The sequence below is a fragment of the Purpureocillium lilacinum genome (genome assembly GCF_023168085.1).
Source record: "Purpureocillium lilacinum CBS 284.36 DNA, scaffold_4, whole genome shotgun sequence".
In the NCBI taxonomy this organism is placed as follows: domain Eukaryota; kingdom Fungi; phylum Ascomycota; class Sordariomycetes; order Hypocreales; family Ophiocordycipitaceae; genus Purpureocillium; species Purpureocillium lilacinum.
In genome coordinates this window covers 3,550,486-3,571,577 of record NW_027072114.1, presented here as the reverse complement: position 1 = coordinate 3,571,577, position 21,092 = coordinate 3,550,486, and the positions used below count along the sequence as shown (strand labels likewise).

General features: G+C 61.2%; 3 protein-coding genes across 3 annotated transcripts; 1 reads left to right on the top strand and 2 right to left on the bottom strand.

The window, feature by feature from the left end:
* Positions 1 to 2,584: 2,584 nt before the first annotated feature.
* Positions 2,585 to 4,094, top strand: PLICBS_006246 (uncharacterized protein; the record flags this gene model as incomplete). The annotated part of the gene is made up of 2 exons (XM_018320024.1): positions 2,585 to 3,244; positions 3,318 to 4,094. The coding sequence occupies 2 exons, from the start codon at positions 2,585 to 2,587 to the stop codon at positions 4,092 to 4,094; spliced, it is 1,437 nt and encodes a 478-aa protein (XP_018182498.1).
* Positions 4,095 to 9,918: 5,824 nt separating this feature from the next.
* On the bottom strand, positions 9,919 to 11,446 carry PLICBS_006245 (argininosuccinate lyase; the record flags this gene model as incomplete). The annotated part of the gene is made up of 5 exons (XM_065600896.1): positions 9,919 to 10,365; positions 10,459 to 10,745; positions 10,794 to 10,942; positions 10,999 to 11,192; positions 11,246 to 11,446. The coding sequence occupies 5 exons, from the start codon at positions 11,444 to 11,446 to the stop codon at positions 9,919 to 9,921; spliced, it is 1,278 nt and encodes a 425-aa protein (XP_065456968.1).
* Positions 11,447 to 15,884: 4,438 nt separating this feature from the next.
* Positions 15,885 to 16,646, bottom strand: PLICBS_006244 (uncharacterized protein; the record flags this gene model as incomplete). The annotated part of the gene is made up of 1 exon (XM_018320022.2): positions 15,885 to 16,646. The coding sequence occupies one exon, from the start codon at positions 16,644 to 16,646 to the stop codon at positions 15,885 to 15,887; it is 762 nt and encodes a 253-aa protein (XP_018182496.2).
* Positions 16,647 to 21,092: the final 4,446 nt, after the last annotated feature.

The following is a 21,092-nucleotide window of genomic DNA, read 5'->3' as shown; positions in this document are numbered from 1 at the left end:
GGCGGATGGCCCTTTGTCCAGGGCCGTGCCGGTCGGGCAGTCGAGTGCGATGCCAACGACAGCCGACTCGTATCGGCAATCCACGGGAGCAGGGATCTAGGGAGGAGTCTAACGTGTGTCACAGGAGCCAGCCGGCAGGAGAAAGACCTTGGCTGTGCGAAGGCACGTACGTACAGTACGGACGGGCGTCGCCCCGTAACCAACCTTGTCGCCCTCGGGACGGAAGCGGGCAGACGCTGCCACCACACGGGACGGGCCCGCTGGCAGCCGCCTTCGGGGAAGCCGCATCAGGCAGTCACGATTGAACAACAGGTCGAGCTGGGCGCGGGTCCTCGCCGCTCGCCCCGGGCTTGGTCGTGCGGCTCTGCTCTGCTCCGACGTCATTGACGCAGCGCGGTGCATCGCGACACTGCGCAAGACGGGGGAAACGGACATCGACCCATGCTGTGCATTCGCACGCTTCCCACGCACTACGTACCGACAGACGGGCCCCCGGCCGACTGGTGCAACACGCTTGAGCGTGCATACAAGTCGGGGCTAGTCGCAAGGCACTCACTCACTGCACCTACAGCGGCCGTCGGCAGTGCCAGGCAGGAAGGTTGGGCACCGGCCAGCCACCGGCGCCCTGGTCCTCCAAACGGTAGGCAAGGTACCTCCCTACCTCTAGGACTTACGATAAGGTACCTAGTAGTGCACTCGCCAGGCCAAGGCAGGGCACATACTGCTTGTCGCACACGCCGGGAGCCACCTCGCTGGGGTTGCCCGCCCACCAGACCTGTCGACTTACCTAAGGTCTGGTGCCCCTCACGGCCAAAGAGAGGCTAGCTCGGCCGCTGGCCGCTGGGTCGGCACGCACTGGGAACGGCACGACGCCGGGCTATCCGTCCGCCTCGTCGACCTCACATTCCCGCCCGCCGGGCTCCCATGCCTTTGCCCCCCATCCTGCCCGAAGCACTACCCACCCCCTGCCGGAGCGGCCTCGTTTTGGCGGCAACCCAAACCGCAGCACAACGCAGCGCAGCACACACAGCGCACCTGACCACCGCCTAACCCACCAAACCTCGCCGTCGTCGCCGTCGCTGGAGAACCCCTCCCCCTGGTCCCTTCGGCGGCACCGCCAGCATCATCACCAACTGCTAAACTGCAGCGTGCGTGTGTGCTTTGCGCTCGCCCGTCTCGCCGTGCGCCCCTCCTTGCACCCGAGGTCCCCGGATCAGCAGGCGCACGTCGTTTGCTCTATTCCCCCTCCCTCGTCCCGGCCGCCAACGGGCTGACGGATTGCGAAGGGGCAGCAGCACCCGTACGAGTGCCCCGACCCGCTCATCTCACCTTGCCGCTCTGCAGCCCAGTGTCCGGGAGCCGTCGTGACACGGCTGCTGAATCTCAACTCACGAGCCCTCTGAGCGTGCACGGCAGGGCTGCTGCGGTCGGACGCACAAAGCCGCCCGCTGCAACGGGTATTACCTGCCAGTGGAGGCGTTGGGTGCGCCTCCGCGTCCGCGCAGGTACCATCCTTTTTTTTACCTCTGGTGCAGGCACGGAGGGAGCACGAGAACTCGGTCGTCACCTCCGCTTCGTCTCTGCCCCAGTTGCCAGTGGGTGCACTTGGCTGGTGACCGTGGGTGGTGAGGTCCCGCTGGGCGCACCCCCTGACCACAGGCCCCCGGGCGCTATCGTAGCCCGCTGGGAAAAAGTGGCCACCGCCCGCCCGTCTGGGCAGCCCACCGCACCTGCTGCAGCCCAGCCCGGCCCAGCCCAGCCCAGCGCCGGCGCCAGCGCCGGCACCAGCACCTCGGCGCCGCCAGCAGCCTTCCCTGGCCTTAGGCAGGGTCGGGTCACTAACAGCCCGCCCGCGCACCAACCCGCCACGACCAGGACCAGGCAAGGGAAAAGTACAATTGACTGGCGCACCCCCCCCTGGAGGTGCGGGTACATTATTTGTACCCTGGCCGTCGCCTGCACCACACACGCCTCTGGCCCAGCTCAACTCAACTCCTTCCTTTCCTCTTCCACCGCATCTCCTCCTCCTCCCCTCCTCACCCTCCTCCACCACCACCACCCAAAAAATCAGACGTGACGCGGGCAACGGCCCTCTGGCGGACAGCAACACCGGCTCGCCTCGCCTCGACTCATCGCCACCGCTCCGTGCGCGCGCCGTTGGAGCCCTCGCCGTTTCGCTTTATCCTCCGCACACGGTTGGCCGGCAGTTCCCCCCGCGACCGCCGCATTCGGGCGCCGTCTCCCTGCCGGCTTACTTCGCCTCGGCCTGTCGCGCCGCTGCCCTCGCCTGCACTCACGGAAGCATCGCGCATGCTCTCTCGACGACGACGACACGCACTGCGCCCTTTGATACAATTTCCTTCGTCCGCCCCTCCGACGCCCCAAGCACCGCAGCACTTGCGCCGACACCGCCGGCCCCGGCCCCGACCCTGCCGTCGACGCCAGTTCGTCCGATCCACCCGCCGCGCCTCTGCCACCCCAGCATCCTTCTCCAGCATTGGCAGCACCGCGCTTGGTTGCAAGTCTGTCTAGCGGGCCGCCCGGCTAGAGGCTCCTCGCGCAACTCCATCTGGACGGGCAGAGCATGGCAGAAGACCGCCTTCGCCACGACCGTACTCAGCACAATCACCCCGAGGACAAGCAAGCAGCTCCAGCCCGATTCCCCCCGGGACCACCGCCACCTCCCACGGACGACCATCAGCAGGGCCGGCGCTCCGTCGAGGGCCCGAGATCCGCCATGGCCGCAACTGTCACCCTCCCATCCATTCACGAGGCTCGCGGCGCCGCGGGTTACGGCCCTCAAGGACCGCCGCCGCCGCCGCCTCCTCCCGGGGCGCGTGCCTACTCGCATGACCCTCGCTATGCCTCGCCCAACGCTGTCAACGGCTACCCGCCACCGTCCGCGGGCCAGCAGCCTCCTCCATCGACCTATCTGCCGCCGTTGCAGACGAATCCAGCCGACCCGCGCTCGCCGGCCTACCCCCCGGACCAACGAGGCGGCTACTACGATGACCGACGGCCCCCGCCGGGCCAGTATCCCGACCCTCACCAGGCGCAGCAGTACGCGGCAGAGGGCTACTACTATCGTGGGCCCCCTGGAGTCGTGCCCCCCAACGGCTATCCCCGACCACCGCAGGGACCGTACCAGGAGTATGCGCCGCAGCCAGGCGGCGCCCCTGGCATGGCGCAGGCTGCTCCGAGACAGCGGACCTCGATCGCCTGCAGATACTGCCGCAAGAGAAAGGTTTGTTGGCGCCACGCCGAGTGTGCGATTCTCGACCCAAGCAGGAAGCAGTGCAGCTGACCAGAACTTCTAGATCCGTTGCAGCGGCTACCAGAATACGCCGGGTGGCAAGTGTCAAAACTGCGCCCGCATGAACCAGGAATGCATCTTCCAGCCGGTCTCATCCTCGAGCTCGACCGCCTTCATCCCGGTGTCCGCAGTGCCTGGCGGAGTGCCCCCCGGAACCCAACTGTTCGGCGCGTACGGCCAGCCGTTGGCTCCCAGCTCCGTGCCCGTCGCGCACCCCTACCCGCCTCCCCATCACGGGGGGCCTCCACCCGGGCCGGCGCCTCCCAACTACTACTCGCAGCACCCAGCGCCGCCGCCGCATCCGTCGCAGCCTACGCAGTCGCCCACCGAATCCTTTTCCTCGTACGGGGACGATGCGCAGGTGGCTGGCAGGCGCCGCCGTCGCACCCCCGAGGAACGCGAAGAAGGCTACCGGCTGCCTCCCCCTCGAAGCGGCGCCGCGGACGAGGAGGCTCGCCGCCGATCGCCTGCCGAGTTCTCCAACAACAGCAGCCCCGGAAACCTCGCGCACCTCCCGTACCAAGGCGCCCGGCAGAGCCCTCGCAACGCTGCCGCCCTGCCACAACCCCCGGGACAAGGCGGGCGCTCACCCGGAGCTGCCAACGGATCAAGCGGCGCATCGACTCCCGCGCGACAGCAGCAGGCGTCTTCCGGGCAGTCGCAGAACTCGACGTCCGTCATGAGCCTGAGCAACCTGGTGGACAAGAGCGACATCGACAGAGGCATGATCGACCGGCTCAACAGGCCGCGCGATTCGAAAGGAGCCAACGGATCCCGTTAAGAGATCCAGAAAGGCGTCGCCGTGCGCAGGTTGCCCGTCGAGCGGGGTCGCAGCACGCCTTCGCAACCCGAAGACGAAAAGATGACCAAGCACAACAAAGAAGTGAAAAAAAACAAAACAAAAAGAAGTTGACTCTGCCGGACAGTTGGTCACTTTTAAGCTACGCGCGCACGTTTCTTGTGGTACATCGGAAGACCCTCAACACGATTCCGGCTTCTCGTTGACGAGAACTCACGGCGGATTTCGGCGAGCAGAACCTCCGGAGGTGTTTTGGGCGATACAGGACGGCGATACCAAAGTTTAGAACAACCATCCCGTTTGGCAACAAACACCCTTGCTTTTGGGCGCACGTCGTTTGCGTTTTACACCCCGTCCTTGTTTCGGCTGTTTTGCCCCAGCTCCGATCCCCGTTTTACCCTTACTTGCCTCTTGTCCCCCCCTTCCCCCTTCTGTTTTCTACTAGGACCGGGAGAGCGTCCGTTAATCTCGCCAATGCCTGGGACGACCATGGCAGCCGATGATGACGGGACTGGTCATCCCGCGCTAGTTGTAATGGCACGATCAATGTTTATGTCTCTTTTATATTCATGTCATCAGAAAAGACGGACCTGCCTCACGGCACCAAACGTTTTGATTTTCTTGTTCATCTTTATTGGACTTCAAACTCTCGCTTTCTTATTTTTTTTTTGCGCTGGCTTACGGGTGGGAGGTATATGGGGCGCTTTGGCGGAATGGCAGTTGGGCGGCAGCCTGTTTCCCTGGCTCGGCCCGTCCTATGGCGCGGAGCTGTCCGGACTCGACAGATGGGGCGGTGCGGCGCGTGTTCAGGCTGCCGGCAATGTATGTACATGGCTCACGTGGTCGCCACGGGTGAGAAGGGATAGGACGGGATGGGATGGGTGGTGGCATTGTGCGTGCCCCCGAGGGATCGCGTCGCATCGAGTGAAAGTGTTAGCAATACCTACAAGCTGCAGTTCTGCAGTATGTTTGTCTCAGGCCGTTGTGTCACGAGCCACCTTTCCTCGACTTCTTTTTTTGGGCCTCCTTTCCCTCCTATTCACACGGCCATTGTCCCCTCCTCTGGCAGCCGCCGTGTTGTATTTGGGTTGGCGAACCACGGAGCAAGGACGTTGTCCGTACTAACTAACGCCATGATCGTGGTTCGAGCCCTTTCTCCCGGCGGGGCGGGCTCTCAGGGGTTCTCTGGCCCGTCGACCGAGCCCCGCCGTTGGTGCGCCAGTTGGAAGCAATGAAGCGTCCGCTGGATGATTCCCGTGCGTCCGTGGGCTACTTCCGCGACGGTTGGAAGACCAACCAACGACGTTTTGCGTGGTCAGAGCGGCGGGTGGGCGGGCGCGCGCGCGCAAAACACAACCCAAAGCAACGCAACGCAACGCAACAAGGAGAAACAGCAACGACCTGCTGCGACTGGCTGGCCATACGGGAGCACGTCCGGCGGAAGGGGGGGGAGGGGGGGAGCCAGCAAGTCCATGCGGGAAGGCGGCGGCTTCGGTACGAAACGGCGGGTGGGGAGGGAGGCTTCCAAGGTTGGTTCGTTCGTTCGTTCGTTGGCGGCACGGGAAACCTGTCTGGAAGGGCAATGGATTGATGACTCGCTGGCTGGTGGACGACAGCGGGCGGCGGGCCTGAGCCACACTTGGCGGACGGGGTCCCACGACAGTTTGTGTGTGTGCGTGTGGCGACTCTGACGAGGCTTTTGGCCGCTGGACTGACGGGACCGCTGGCCCCAACATTACGACACGACACGCGACAGGACACGACACGATACGACGCGACGCAATCTGTCACGGCGGTGGCGGCTTTGGCGCGCGGCTCTCGGGTCCCGAGCCGCGAGCGACGGGCCTGTCCTCCCGACCGGACCACGGGCCGTGGGGCAGCGATGCCTCTCCCAGAGCGAGCGAAGACCCAACGACCACTGACGAAACCCTAGCGACAGACAGCCAGACAGACAGACAAGACGTTGCGAACCAAGGGGTCCTTTTCTTGGGAGTCTCCCTCACCCCCCCGCTCCCGCCACGTTGCGGCACGGTACTACGGCAAAAAGGACAGGGCGAGCGAAGCCGTCAGCGTGGGTTGACAGGGGGTTGATGGGGGCTTGCCCTCCCTCCCCCCAAGTGCGGCCACATGCAGGCGGCATACTACGTACCCAGCACCATGGAATCGGGGGGGGAGGGGGCTAGGCAAGACGGCGTGGTCGCTGGTGCTCTCTGAATGCACTACGATTGCGGTCCACCACCATGGTACACACCTCACGCAAGGAACACCGCCCAACCGGTGACGGCCGGGGCGCGTCAATGGTCTGGATTGCGCCCGGTGGATTGGGATTAACTCACAAGGGAATCAGAGAAAAACCCTCTAGGGCCCTCGATGGATTGGGCGGAACAGGGTTGGATTTTGAAAAAGGCGGAGGAGGCGATGACCGCCCCTACGAGGCCAATCACACTGACGGGATGGCAGTCGGACAGGGAAGAGGTCACCTTGGGTCCCCCCCATGGTCCCCTACCTACCCATGGGGCGGAGCCGTGTCCGGCCCAGGGTTGGTTTGTGAATCCAGGCCTGCCAGCCCTCACTCGCTCGGGACTCCTCCATGGCAGCCAGGCCGACGGACGGGGTTTCCCGCCGTTCGGCGAGCGTGGGCGGCATCAGGAGGGGGGAGAGCCTAGGGGACGCGGCTTGGACCCCGGAGAAGGAGTCCTCTTTGCTCGGGGAGAGAGAGAGAGAGAGAGAGTAAGAGAGGGGCGCACTAACAAGTCGTTACTCGTTACGCCTACGCCTACGCCTACGCCGCCACCGCCGCCAACGGCTCCTACGTGCTACGGCACTACGGTACTACGGTACTCCAGCGGCGGGCGGTGGGCGGGCGGGCGGACGTCTCGCGACGGGCCTTGCGCGGTTTCCGTTTTTTGCCTTTGCCCTTGGCGGCCCTCCCGGCCTCCCGTTGGGGGGGAAGGGAAGGGAAGAGGGGGACCGACCGGCTGGATGGGCGAGCCCGCGAAGGGAAGAGCCCACTTGGCGGCGACGGCGGCGGCGGCGGCGGCGACAGACGGGCGGGCGGCACCCTGGATGCTGCTGGTGCTGCTGAGGGTCAGTGGAAGTGGGAGGGAGGGAGGGATACTTTTCTGGAGAGCGAAACGGGGGGAGTGAGTGAGTGAGTGGGTGAGGATGGGTGGGATGGGGATGGGATGCTTGTCTGCTGGGCGAGACGGCTGCGTTTTTGCGTTTCCTTGCGGCTCTGCCCATGCGTGGGCATCATCTGTGGCCCATGGCCGGCTGTGTCTCTGGTAGTCTACAGGACAGGAGCGCCCCGAGAAGAGAGGGGCACGAGGGGCACGGGAGCACGACGACTTCGTGTGTCTGCTCCCAAACCTGACCGTACGCTCCCGGCATGTCACCTACGTATGTACCGCCGCCGCCCACATCTCCCCGAAGTGGGCGGGCGCGCATGCGCGCCGTTGTGGGATGAGTCCCGCCGTTTTTTCCCCCTCTCCCCTCGAGAGAGCGGAAGGAAACGTGTGTTAGAGGGACGTTGGAGGCGGCAAGGTTTTGGGGCTTGGATGGGGGGGGGGGGGACGGAAGGGGGGGGAGGGGGGCGGCTTTTTGGTTTTTGAAAAGGAGGGGGGGGTGTCTGGGAAGTGTGTCCAGCTTGACGCCGGATAGAGAGTGTGTGCGCTCGTTTTCTCTCTCTCTCTCCCCTTCTGTGAGTGAGTGAGTGAGTGAGTGCCCTTGTGCGGTGCGGGTACGTCAAGAGTTGGGAATGCGTAGGGCACCGTGCTGGGAAACTCTTTCTTATCCCAGGTGACTGACGCCCCAAGAGCCGGGCCGTCCGTCCGTCCCTGGCGTATGAAGTTCCCTTCCCCACGATGTGTATATGTGTGTGTGTGTGTGCGTGGAGGCGGCCGAGCGTGGTGTTTGACGGCGCGCATGCGACATCAAATGGGCGGGCTCGCCACTGGAATGCACGATGATGCAGGAACGCGGGGGAGGGGGGGCCAACAAGCCGAGATCTGGCACGCAACGGTTTTTGTGTCTCGGAGCACGGAAATGATGAATGATCGGGGGCAAAGGGGGCAGGCATCACAAGGAACCACGAGGGCCCAAGGGTGAGACAATTCCAAAAGACTTGGCCCAACTCCCTGGGACGGGCGAGACAGATGGGAGGGTGGGCGGTCGCATTTTCAGGCCCCCCCTCCTCCTCCCAACCCATCCCATCCCTCATCCCCTTCCCCCCCTTTGTGCATGGAGTGAGGCACGCGGGGGATTTGCGTGGTTCCTGCAGGATGCAGACCCAGAGGGGCGGTACAGGACGTGAATGGACGAGCTGCCTGTCTTCGGTGAGTAGTGTGTCTGTGTGTGCCGTGCCAGTCTTGCCACCATTTGTGTATGAGTGTGTGCGGCGAGAGTTGAGAGGACCGGAGGCTGAGGAACCTGTGACAACGTGTTCGGCGTTTGTGTCTGACTGACACGATTCAACAATGATGAAAGTTGGCGGCAAAAAAAGAGTTCACATGGCATATGTTTGATTGACTTGTCTTCCTGGGCAGGCTTATACGGACCGTATAGGCTACTACCGAATTTTTGATCTTGCGAGATGCTTTTGAATACTGTCCGGTGAGGAATCAAGTATCGTATGGGGGGCGTTGCTGTCTGGTGGCTGCTGGGCCTGACGCAGGGCAAGACGGCACCTGTCCGCCACATCCGGGAGTGACGGCGTCCGTCACACATGCCTCTACTACTACTACTACTTCTACTACTACACTACTACTACTTTGTACGCGTGACCCTCGGTGACGGCAGGTGTGTGTGTGTGTGTCTATGTGTGTGTGTGAATGCAAGGTGGCCGCGTGGTCGGTGAGTCAAGGAGCCATCCTCACCGTCGCATACACATATCCATCCATCCATCCATTTCCATGTGGGAGGTGAGAGCAGAATGGTCCGGGCGACAAGGGCAAAACAAACAAGAGCATGTGGAAGAGGTGGGCACAAGGGCTATGGCCAGACTTGACTTTACTGGCATGTCAGGCCTGCGCTGGCAGAACTCACGCACGAGGCTGGCGAGGAACTTGCCCTCGTGGGCACGAGACCGTACAGTACGGGCAACTCCCTTCCCTCCTTTACAGATGGGTAGCATAAAAGAGGGTAGGGGCGTGTATGGATGAAAGTCATTGTCGGTGAATTTTGCTGCAAAGGACTCACTTCGACGCCGCGTCACAGGTTGGGAGACAAAGTGAGGGCATGGAAAGGCCAAGGGGAGAGCAGACTCAGGGATGTGAAGGCGGTTGAGACGCACTGGAAAAAAAAACCGAGGGCGGCCCATGGACTGAAACCATGAAAGGCGTGGCCCGCATCCGGTCGCTCCCGCAAGCCCAGCGCCCAGGCAGCCAGCCAGCCAGCCCTACTGCCGCCGGCACGCATGGAACACGGTCTTAACCGGGTACGTGGGCTCGGGTGCCAGCCCAGCGAGGAGAACAAGCGTGAGACATTCCCGAGGGGGTTCGACCGCCGGAATGGGACGCGGGAGGTGGGTGGGCGGTAGCCCGCGGAAAGAAAGAGAGAGAAAAAAAAAAGGGAGGGGCGTGGGCGTGTTTGCCAGATGCGTGGCCTTGGACTGGAATGCGGAAGACTGCCCGGAAAGGAAACCCATGAAGTAACGAAAAGCCGGTCCAGTTTCGTGCACAACGTACCTGCCAGTATGCCACATAATCCACACACGAAACTCAAGCTCTACCAAAATCCATTTTCAGACGCCGAGCTATCTGCAGGAGTGCAACTTGTAAGAGATGGCATTGTCCAAAGAGCACATCTCCTAATCTAACATGGCCCTGAGTACCTGGATCTGCTCCAGCACGCTTGATCGACTGGTACCGCCTTTAGACGTTTTCGCCTCGACACTCGTTTCATATTCGAATGCCTCCACAATGTCTGCTGTGAACCGAGCATCAATGGCTTGCAGTTGCTGAAGGGTCAGCTTGTCCATCGAAAGTTCCAGCTTTTCAGACAGTGCAACGACGCGTCCAGAGATGTGGTGAGCCTCTCTGAACGGACATCCCTTCCTCACCAGCCACTCAGCGACATCAGTGGCTAGCATCGTTTTGTCCAGAGCAGCCTCCATCCGCTCTGGCCGCACCTTCAATGTAGCAATGACCCCATTGGCAATGCCCAGACTATCCGACACAGTCTGAACCGAGTCCAGCATAGGCTCCCATCCTTCCTGGAGATCTTTGTTGTAGCAAGACGGCAAGCTTTTCACAGTCTTCCAAATGAATAGTTAGTAGCTACTCTCGATACGCTCCTAGTCGCCCTCAAAGGCGAGGCAACTGGCTGAGATGTTAATATGAGGACTCACCATCATTAACCCGGCCATTTGACCGAAAGCACGCCCTGACTTGCCGCGCAGAAGCTCCAACGAGTCCCCGTTGAATTTATTGGGCATCAAAGAGCTACCCGTAGAATAGGCGTCGGCCAGCCGCACGAAACTGAACTCAGATGTCGAATATATGATGAGGTCCTCAGCCCACCTGCTGACGTGGTTGGTGAAAATCGAGTTCCAGACCAGGAACTCGATTACGAAATCGCGGTCGGCCGAAGTGTTCATGGAGTTCAAGGTTATTCCGCTAAACCCAAGCTCCTCAGCTATTACAGTTCGATCGATTCGAAATGGATTGCCGGCCAAGGCGCCACAACCAAGTGGACTTAGATTGACCCTTTCGAAAACCTGGCGCAACCGCTCGAGATCCTGCTTGAATGCAGCGGCATGTGACATCAGCCATTGAGACCACCGAACTGGCTGAGCACGCTGGAGATGGGTGTATCCAGGCATGATGAAGTCGCTGAGGTTGTCAGTCAGCAGGGGGCCGCTTTTGGCCAGAGGTGGGGCTAGGGTTACATTTCAGATTCGGCACGTGTGACAATGACCTTGAGGAACGCGACGAGTTGGCTGTCGATTTCGCGGATCCGATCGCGTAACCACATGCGCATATCACAGACAACTTGCTCGTTGCGGCTGCGACCTGTGTGCAGCTTACCCGCGATGTCCTTGCCAATGACCTCTCCCAAGCGACGTTCGTTTGCCGTATGAATCTGGTCCATTGTGTTAGCCGCGAGAAGTTGACTAGAATTGAGTGGCCTCTCACGTCTTCGTCATTCGGCATGATAGCGAAAGTTCCCTGTTTCCATTCTTCCATCACCTGGAGCAAACCACGCTCAATCGCCTGAAATTCATCTTCGCTGATGATGCCAGCCTTTGAGTTGGCCCTGGCAAAAGCAATCGATCCAAGGATATCTTCCTTGTACAGAGCCTTGTCGTACTGGATGGAGGCATTGTACTTATGCATGAGAGGATCAATCGCACCTGCGCGCCGTGAGGTCAGTATACTGCATCCGAAGCTTGTTTCCCGAGGCATTCGAACCTGTGAATCTGCCCCCCCAGAGCATGCCAGCTGCCGGGGCGTCTGCCTTTTTCTCGGCCATGTTGAACAGTCACCGCTAAGGAGAGAGGAGGATATGGAGAATCTCCGCGACCGGCGCAGAACATTGAAGCGGAGTCTTTACACACGTGACCCAAATTGGTGCCTGAGGCATCCAGCTCGGCACGTGTCTTTGCGAGGTCCCTGCGGGTGTGGAGCGGCAGTCCTCAAAAGTAGCCATACGCGCTAATCAAAAAGTCGCTCGAGTTTCGTGTGTGAATACCAGGTCATGCCACCAAACGGCTTTCTCGCAGTTGACTCCAGTACAGTATATCGACCTGTGCCGGCATGATAGAACTTTCCTGGGACCACGCCCTCCCCCCTTCTTGTCCAAGCCCATCTCTGTTGTCTTCTCCTTTATGTGGCTCGGCCCCGTGATGCTCTATTCCCTAGATGGGTCGGTTTTTCACAAATGGCGTAGAGAGGCAAACGTGTGCGGCGGCATACTTTGTTGGCGCCGTCTGGAGTTGAGTGTAGCACACAGCCCGCCCGGGCCGCCAAAGTGGAAACAGGGAGGAGAAGACGTCTACCACGCCGTCACAGCGGCTCAGAGGCGTCTTGGTACAGCAGTAGTTGGAGCCAGCCACCTGCCGCTGGCCGGCCCGGGCGGAAGCGGTTGGCGGGAAGTCAAGTGCTTCCTCCCCCCGTGCTGCCTCAGCGAGAGGAGTCTGGCCCTGCCCCAGACCAGACGCCAGCCCGCGGCGGGAGGGCGGTCCTAGAGGGTGGTGGAGGTGTGCTAGCAGAACTATGTTGCTGGTGGCAGATGAGGGGAGTTGGCGGAGGAGGAGGAGGATAGGGAGGGCACCTAGCAAGTTTATTGGGCGTTCGTCCTGCTGTGGTTGTTGCTGTCTACGACTGTACTACCTGCGGCTGAGGCTCGCGGTGGCGGGTTGCTCACGGTCTACGGGGTGGGCGAACGTGCCGATGACGACGAGAGAGGGAAGTGGTGGTCACGATGGACGACCTCTTTTGGGGTAGGCATACCTATCGTAGTGAACATGTAACGGCTGTGTGGCGGTAGTTCACGCTGGGTATCGTCCGGGACGCCGGGCTCATCTCCCAGCGCCGGTGTAGCACATCATCCTCATCGCTCTGTCCATACACGCCATTCTTCTCCTAAGGCAGCCCCAGGGCCTGTCCAGCTGACCCTCCACTGCCACGAGAGTGTGAGGGACTCTCAGTCCCAGTCCGCTCGGTGAGGTCGGGACGCTGGGCCCTCACCCCCTTTCCCCCGAGTCAGTCCTTCCTCCCATCGTGCCACGCCCCGAGCCAAAGCGGGCAGGCCTCTCCTGCTCTAACGGGGAAGGATCCCGAAAGGCAGTGAGGAGCGCAAGATACCTGAGCATAAAGACACTCCCCTCTGGCGACAAGTACCCCGACGGTCCTCGAGCCGTCACCTCGCCACGCGGTCACTAATCCCCTTTGCCCGGCGCCGTCCCCATCCCCCGGTCCCCCAGTCCTCCCGGGCGCCCCGGCAGATAGGGGGGCGAGGCAAAGGTTCGGACACTGGGGCGAGCGGCAGCATGGTGAGCCATGGGACGGGCGGGCGGCCGGGCGGGCGGTTACGGTTCCGTCCGCGCGTCAGTCCAAGTCCTGTTGCGTGGACGCCGGATCCGGACGCCAGACGCACATAATGTGCGCGCACTGGGCGGGTGGGAAGCGCGGGCGTGTTTTCCTAAAGCATTTCCGACTACAACAAAACGAATTGATCTGTCACTTTTTCATTGCGTGATTATTTTTTCACTTTGCGGAATCTTTGTGTTGCGTAGTTGCAGCCGAGTTACGGGGTTGTTGAACCGCGACTTGCTCTGACGACTTGGGAGGGGCGGACCCAGCCTGTCCTGTCCGTCCTGGCCGCAACGACGCCGCGCAGAGTTCCCTTCTCCCTCTCGAAAACCTCACGACTCTAGTGCTTTCAAACTCTTTGCACATTCTGCCGTGCAATAGTATTTCCGCGCGGCTGATGTGGGCTGGCAAATACTGCCTGACCCACGGTGCGTTTGCGCTCCCATCCAGCGGGCTTCGACCGCATCGCGACCGCCGTTTGATTTTCGATCCTCGCCGCGACGCAGCTATCGAACGTCCTCGCGCGCCCCCGATATGAATAATCGCGTATTACGGGATCTCATGGCCAGCCAGGCGTGCCCCCGGGGATGGGGCCGCCGGTTTGCGTCCCGCGAGAGAGGGGACGAGGCGGAGAATGCGCAACGGGCCGGGGCCGCAGCCGCGACCACGACTATACAACATTGTGCACTTGAGGTACTTCTCAGCTGTATGTACTGCTCATGCAGTATCCGCCACCAGTGGGACGTATTTGTTTCGTCTGCGTGGCGTGGTTGGATGTGCGGCCGATCACGAAGTGCGGAGGGCGGTGGGAGGTTGCTGCCGTCGCTGTGTCTCGACGGTCCTTAGGTTGTTGCCAACCAGTTTGTCTACGGCGCCGTGAAGATGACCTACGTGGGGAGGTGTGCAAGCCATTGCATTTCTGTAGTGTCGGGGTTTCTTGCGCAGTCAATAACGCTTCTGCAGCGGATGCCCATAGGCGCGGATGCCGGCAGTGCAGCCATGCCCAGGTTTGCTGCGTCCAACTGCTGTACCCTTTTTCGCAGATTTTCGCAACAAGCCTTTGCGCCCGCTTCCACAGTTTAAACGCTCTTCTGCAAGTACTCTTCGATCCGTTCTTTTCTTTGCAGGCCGCGTTCCTGCTCCTCTCCGCGTGGCAGCCCTCGCGTCGTTGCCAAAGACGTAGTCGTAGCGCTCGTCGTAGACCACTTACACCAGGCCCGTCAGCGCAAGCTGCCCTCCCAATCGCTCACTTCGAGCGGCCTCCCCATTCGCATCACCCAGGGTTGATTGGCCAGCCATACAACAAGCCCTCGGCTCCCTTCAGCTGCGCTGATTTTTCGTAGTATTTGGTCTGCATGCGAACTCGCCTCCATCGTACGTCGTTCGTCCGCATGCGTCGACATGCTTTTCCGTCCGCCCCTTCCTGCATGGTTGGCACATCTCGCAGCAGCAGCCCACACTGGAGAGACCCGCCCGGCCCCCCCAGCGCTGCGCCCCACCAGACCACCTGGGCACCTGGGCGGCCATGCGGGCACACGGGCTGCACCCACACAGTGGGAACCCCGGTAGGCGGCCAGGCGTTGCACCGCCCACCCGTTTCGCTGTGGCTTTGGTAGCGCCCCCGGCGGCCCTGCATTAGGCAGCCGAGCCCGCGCCGTAGCGGCCTGGCCACCCGTTGGGCCGCCGCCGCCGAGCCGCATCCACGTTTCCCGTACTGTACGAGCAGGTACCTTCCGGGGGCGCCGCCCTGGTCAGTGGGGGGGGGGAATCCATGGATGGGCCATGAGGGACCTGCCCACAGGGAGTGCAGGGGGCGTGACTTGAGCCCTCGAGGTTCCGGCACGGTTGGTACTTTTCCGCGGCCGCCAGCCCGCGCCGCAGCGCATGGAACGCACCGCACCGCGCCCGCCACGGCCGCCGTCGTCGCCTCGCACCGCACCGCACCGGCTGCCCGCCGCGCCGTTGCATGCGCCCGCCCGCCCGCCCGCCCTCCACATCCTCTCCCCCACCGCCAGCGCACGCCGAATCCGGCAATCTCGTCCCTGCCTACCCTACACTTTCCCGTGCATGTCCCAAATCGCAACGCCATGGGCATCCAAGTCGGCATCTCGTCTTCCGACAGACTATGCGTCCGAGATGCCCGGCGTGAAGGTGCCAATCTCCTCTGGTGTCGTCTTTTCTTCTTCCTCAGCTTGTGACCGGGGCAGGTCCTCTCGGAAAGGGATCGAACGGGCCTCGTTCCAGTTCAGTCCTGGTCCTTGATTCATGCGCGGGTAGCCAACCGGCAATCACGCCCAAGTTCCTGGGCAGAATCCGCTACCGCGCATGGCCCGTTTCAAGTGTCAAGGCTGCCGATTGGTAGCCCTGTGTTTTAGACTCTCATACTTCGTGCCCTGTACCTAATGGACAACAGGGTCTGTGGGCAAATCGTATGCCTCCAGCAATCGCTTCGGGTTGTTCTCGGACGCCGCAATGTGCCGGAAGACAAAGATCCCAGCAGCTGAGACGATGTTAAGTATCAACAAGCAACATAATTACGTGAATATTCGTCGGGCGCGCCATGCGTGCCCGAGCGTGTCTCCTGCATCCAACGCCATGCCGGAAAACTGCAATGTGACAATCTGCCAAGCTTATCCTGTGCCGCGGCTCGAATGGGTATATGCACCAACGACAGTCGTCTCCGCTCGGATGCCGCCGGTGATAATGCGACATCTCCGACCGTGGCAACTGGCCGGCGCTGTCAGAGTTGCACCGGTGACCGACACCGTGGGCTCTCCGACGCCTGCTCCTCCCGGATGCCGTACCGACCGTCTCCCACCTCCTTCTCCAGCACAAAGCATCGCTCGGCAAAGACGCCCTGCTCGTTGCGTCGTTTCCATTCATAGCCCAGGCGTCGCACCATGGCCCGTCGCCACCCGCCGACGTTGATGGTGACGCACCGCCAAGGCACATGTGGCCTCTTCTGCTTTCTGAGTCCAACGAGATAGTTGAACGTCTCCAGCGCGGCCTCATAGTCGGGATCAGTGCTCGGGTCCACTCTCTGCGAGGGGCGTATGCGTGTTTGGACATGTAAAGTCAACGTGTGCAGGCTGTGGAACGAGCACAGAACCCCCAAGAAGTCGTGAGGGTTGCACATGGCTTCGTCCATGTCGAGCTCGAGCGTGTGCATGAACAGCATCCGCGCCCCAAGGAGTACGAGGTCCTCTACACCAAGCGTCGGACATGGCTTGCCGTCGTCTTCAAACCCCACGTGATCCCGGAATCTCAAGACACGAAGCGTGTTACCATGCTTGCGGATGGCATCGATGCCGAATATCTGAGTATGACAAGTAATGTCAAGCGTTTCCAGGGCCTGAACATGGTGCTTCACCAGGTCGTGTAGTCGCCGAGTCGCGCTCGGGCGCATGTCCTGCAGGTGTCCGCCGTAATCTTCCACCTTGAGGGTGTGTAGAGAGGTAAAGTCCGGGAGGTAGATCGAGTTTAAGAAATTGGATACGGGCATATTGACCAGCTTTAACGATTGGATTGAGGAGAAGTCCCAGTGCTTTGCCACTTCCTCTGGAGAGTGATTCCAGTTGTACGACTTCAACACGAGATCATCCACTGGAGGCATTCTCTCGGCTTCGAGGAAGGAAAAGCTCGTCCCGATTCCAAGGTCCTCGTAGTGTAATGTCTGAAGATGAGGGCATTGCATAATGAGTCTTTTCAAAGAGTCTGGCCTGGTAGTTAGGGGCGGGTCTGAGATGGACAGCTTGAGTGAGACCAAGTGCCTTGTCAGAGTGGCGTCGAAATAGGACTCGTCAAGATCGTGCTGCGCCCCTCCGAGAGGGAGATCCTCAATGGTAATTTTTGTGCCATCCGCGTTGATTCTGGCGGAATTTAAAATGTCTGAGGGCAGCCATAACCTCGGAAGCCGGTTGCGCTGTGATATGTAGCGCCACCTACGATGCCTCATTGTTAGCAGACGGACTACCGGCTTCGGGCCATCCGTAGTCAGTACCTGATAGATGACAGTCTTCTGGTTGCAGACAGCACTCGTTTGACACCCTGCGGGTTCAGATCGCTCCGGATGACGACATGTCTCGTAAATCGAGCTACATGGTCAAGCGCACCAGGGTAAACGCGCTCGGCGTTGGGTCGGAGGAGCGCGTCGTTGAGCTCAATGGTATGGTATGCCGCTGGAGTTGCGAGAGAGTGAAAGTGTCGGCAGACTAAGCGGAGCAGGAAAAGCGATCTGTAATCTATGTACCGCAACTAAAGAGAGGCCATCAGTATGGGGCCAGCTTGTAGGCCAAGGTAGTACACTGCTAAACAGGGCGGACTCACTTGTTCAAGGACCAGACTGAGAATCTCCAGAGAGAGCTTAGCTAGCGGTTGTCCAGCGGGCGTAGAAAGCTGGTGATTATGGCTAACTTGCCGGGAAGACATCTGCTGTGTTGCCGCTTGCTGACCGCACGTCGTAACTGACGCAGCTGTCAGATGGTGACCAGAAGGCAGCTGTGGCAGTCGAGGATGAGGCGGGCCCGACGTGGAAAGCATTTTGTAGCCCAGCCTGCTCGGGGTGAGTGGCAGCTGCCCAAGCAAGAGCAAACGGTTGTACAGTCTGGGCCAGGCCAGGTAGATGTGGCGATACAGCTGGTATTGGAAGGTTAGGCGCAGATATGTATGTAACCACGCGTGTAAAGCCCGGAGTAGTACACGGTGTTGTCAGGGGGAAGCGGAAGTGGCCGCAGGCGACATCAGACGTCGTGTCTTCTGGGCGTCTGGGAGCCAGGTTCTTTGGATTGGACCCAAACAAGGCGGAGAGTAAGGCAACTCAATGAGCTGCGAATCTCTGGGCAGCAAGGAGCGTATCAAGTGGCCCTGAGATGGGGGCGAGCGGACGGGTCTGGGATAGGATCGAGGATGCGGCAGCGGCAGCGGCAGCGGCAGTTGATCAACTGAGTCCCAGTAAGTGCGGTCTCGTCAGCCAGGGTGCTTGGGCCGGGGTTTGACGCATATGCAGACGTACATGGGGTGTGCCCTTGGCTAGACTGGAGCGGATTTGTGCTCGAAGCTATAAACGTGGCCCCAGAGGCCGGGCACGGGACCGGGCGACAGGCGATCCTGGAAGACGCAGCTTGAGCTTGACCTGAGGTTGTCCGAGTCACCAGGCAGCCAGGAACAAACGGGCGGGGATCGATAATAAAGGATGAGCCGACGGGATGATGCCGCCTCGCGTCCGTCATAGGGTTTCAGGCCTCGAGAACGGAGAGATGGTGAGGGCGAAATCCGATCAGGGTCAGGTCTTGCTGCGGAGCGTGCGGAGCCTCTGGCAAGTCGTGGTAGCGTCTGGTGGAAGGGCCTGGCCTTGGGTGAAGAAGTACTTGAGGCTACCACGTCGATGATGCGTCAAAGCCCAAGAGCCGTTTTGCCGGGTGTGCGACAAGGCCCCGTCTATATGTGGCTGGCTAGCCAAAGGGACATGGCGTGGACAAGAAAGGCGATGTCAAAGCAAAGGTGATATTCAGTTGCTCGTTCCCAAGCAGCGCACCGCCTTACGTACAGCTCCTCGAGAGAAGGGGAATCAGAGCATGCCTTATCCACGGATCCAGGCCAGGCCAGGGTGGGAAGTGAGGTCCGCCGCCAGCTAGCTGACCGCCTGGGCTACGCGACGGACAAAGCTCCCAACGCCCGCCGGCCTCGTGAGGCGATTTGCGCGGGCGACATCCGGAGATGGGCAGCTGGGGTGCCGGCGGGACGGAGCTTCTCCAACTCTGGTTGGAGCAAGGGGGGCGGCATGAGGGGGAGGGGAGGGGAGGGGAGAGGAGAGAGGAGAGGAGAGGGACGGATGGGCCTCGCTCGTTGGAGGAGAAATGGGGTCTGAGGAGACGCGGGCGAGGCAGCTGGCATGGATCACTGAGATTGCATGTGCAAGACGCTCAGGGAGAGAGAGAAGGAGACAAGACTGATTACTGACACATAGGCAGATGGTCGGATGCGCGGCCTTGCCTGGCACGTACAAGTACGTGTAGTCACTGTAGTGGCATAGTGTGGTGCAGTGGGTGGGCTGTGGCAGGTGCGTTTGGGTACAGTACCTGCAACCTTACTTGTAGGTACTAAAGGAAAGTCTTCCGGGTTGGCCTGGCTGGCCTGGTTGGCTCCTGCCTCTCCCTTCGCAAGGATGTCCCGAAAAGGGTAACCAGCTAGCCCCAGCGCCCAATCGGCTGCCTTGGGCGGGGAGCGCTTGCCCAAGTGCCCTCCAGGGCGGCCCTGCTGCGCCGCGATGCGCACTGCGACTGCCCTGCGGTGGCCCTGCGACTGCCTTTTGGTGGGTTCAAGTGGGCTCCTCCGAGCCCAGGGACGGGAAGGTGCGCATGGCTGCGCTTGCGCCGTCCCGTTTACAGCCCCCCGGCATGGCTTCGCGTGGTTGCTCGTACCTCACCGAGGACTTATGCCGCCGCCATGCTCTACATTGGACTGCACTGATGTGTACCGTGTCCGTAGACAGGAGCCTAACAAAGGCATCAATCAAACCACCCGGCTCCGATATCCACGGTCTGCCACCTCGACCGGGATTCGCGCATGGTCGGCGGCCCCATCTATGCGCGCTTCATATTACGAGTACGAGGGCGGCCATGCCATGCTGGCAGGCGAGCCACCGCTAGCCGACATCATGACGGCAACGGGGCCAAACGACGCCCGGCCTCTCCCTGTCGGATTGCCGTGTTCCGCAGGGGCTGACGTGATACCACGGCGACGATTAAGGTTGCCCGAGAACCAGCAGACAACGATGCGTCGCCCGGGAGCCCGATGATGCCATGTCCAGGTATCGGCTGGCGACGAGGGCTGTTGTGCCTTCGTCGCGCCCTTGGGCTGCGACTGTTCTGCGCCAGTCACCGGCGTTCACCGTGTTCACGTGCTGAGACGTTGGCCGGAATCAAGAGTCGACGTCGCCACGTATGTTTTGGCATGACGCAGGCTGCCACCTCGCAAGCAACCCAGTCTGCCGGGTCCCGGGACCTTGGGCTGTGCCGACGCCCGACGATGGAACAGGCAAAGGCGCCGCGCCGCCATCCATCAGGACTAGCCCGATGCCCATCCCGCTGCCCGCGCCGGGCCAACTTTGACGACGAGTCCGAGACTGGCCCGAATGGAGGAACCAATTCGAGCAAGACTTGCCGTCGCCGTTTCTTGAAGCAGCCCGCCGGGCCATGACCCTCTCGTCCTTGGTGTCACGGACTCACGGCGGGCGGAACATGCCGTGACAAAAACCCTCTCAAACGTTCTGCCGGGGCGGATGACGATCGTCGAGCCCCTCTTGGCCCGCGCGGGCCCGTCTCCATTCGTGGCCGATTTCCTTCGACGGCTTGTTCGATGGCTGGCTGATGCCAACGCAAGCAGAGGGCAATTACCCTGGTAACCTTGTCCAGCCAGATATCGCTAGAGACGGCCTCTCCCCCACTGTTATCCGCACTGAGACACCCTGCGCGCGCTTCTCGAACCGCCTGCCGTCAGCCCCCAATAGCTCCGACGTCTCGCGGATGCGACTGGCTCGCCGGCCAAGCTCTATGCGTAGGAGAATGCGAGTCGCAGAGTGCAGATGCAGAATGCAAGCCTTGCGGCGGCTATCCGCAGCTCTCGCTTGCAGGCCCCGATCGTATCTACCGGGCTAACCGCCAATCATCGGCTCTGTCGACCAAGGCGGAGCAAAAAAGAAACGTTCCATGCCATCGACTTGGTGGCTCGGGCGTTGTCAACGCTGCTGTCGCGCCTCGCTTCGCTGCCGACGCACAGACGGACCTGACCAAGCAGCTGGGACATCTCAAGACGTATCGTGAGGTCTTGTGACAGATGCGACGCCCGGAATGACTTGCGCTTGGGTCGCTTGCTCCCGGCCTGCGTTGGCATCGCGACAGTGACCAGAAGCACAGCAGGCCCAGGTCCGGAGGTGGTCGCGAAAGCGCAC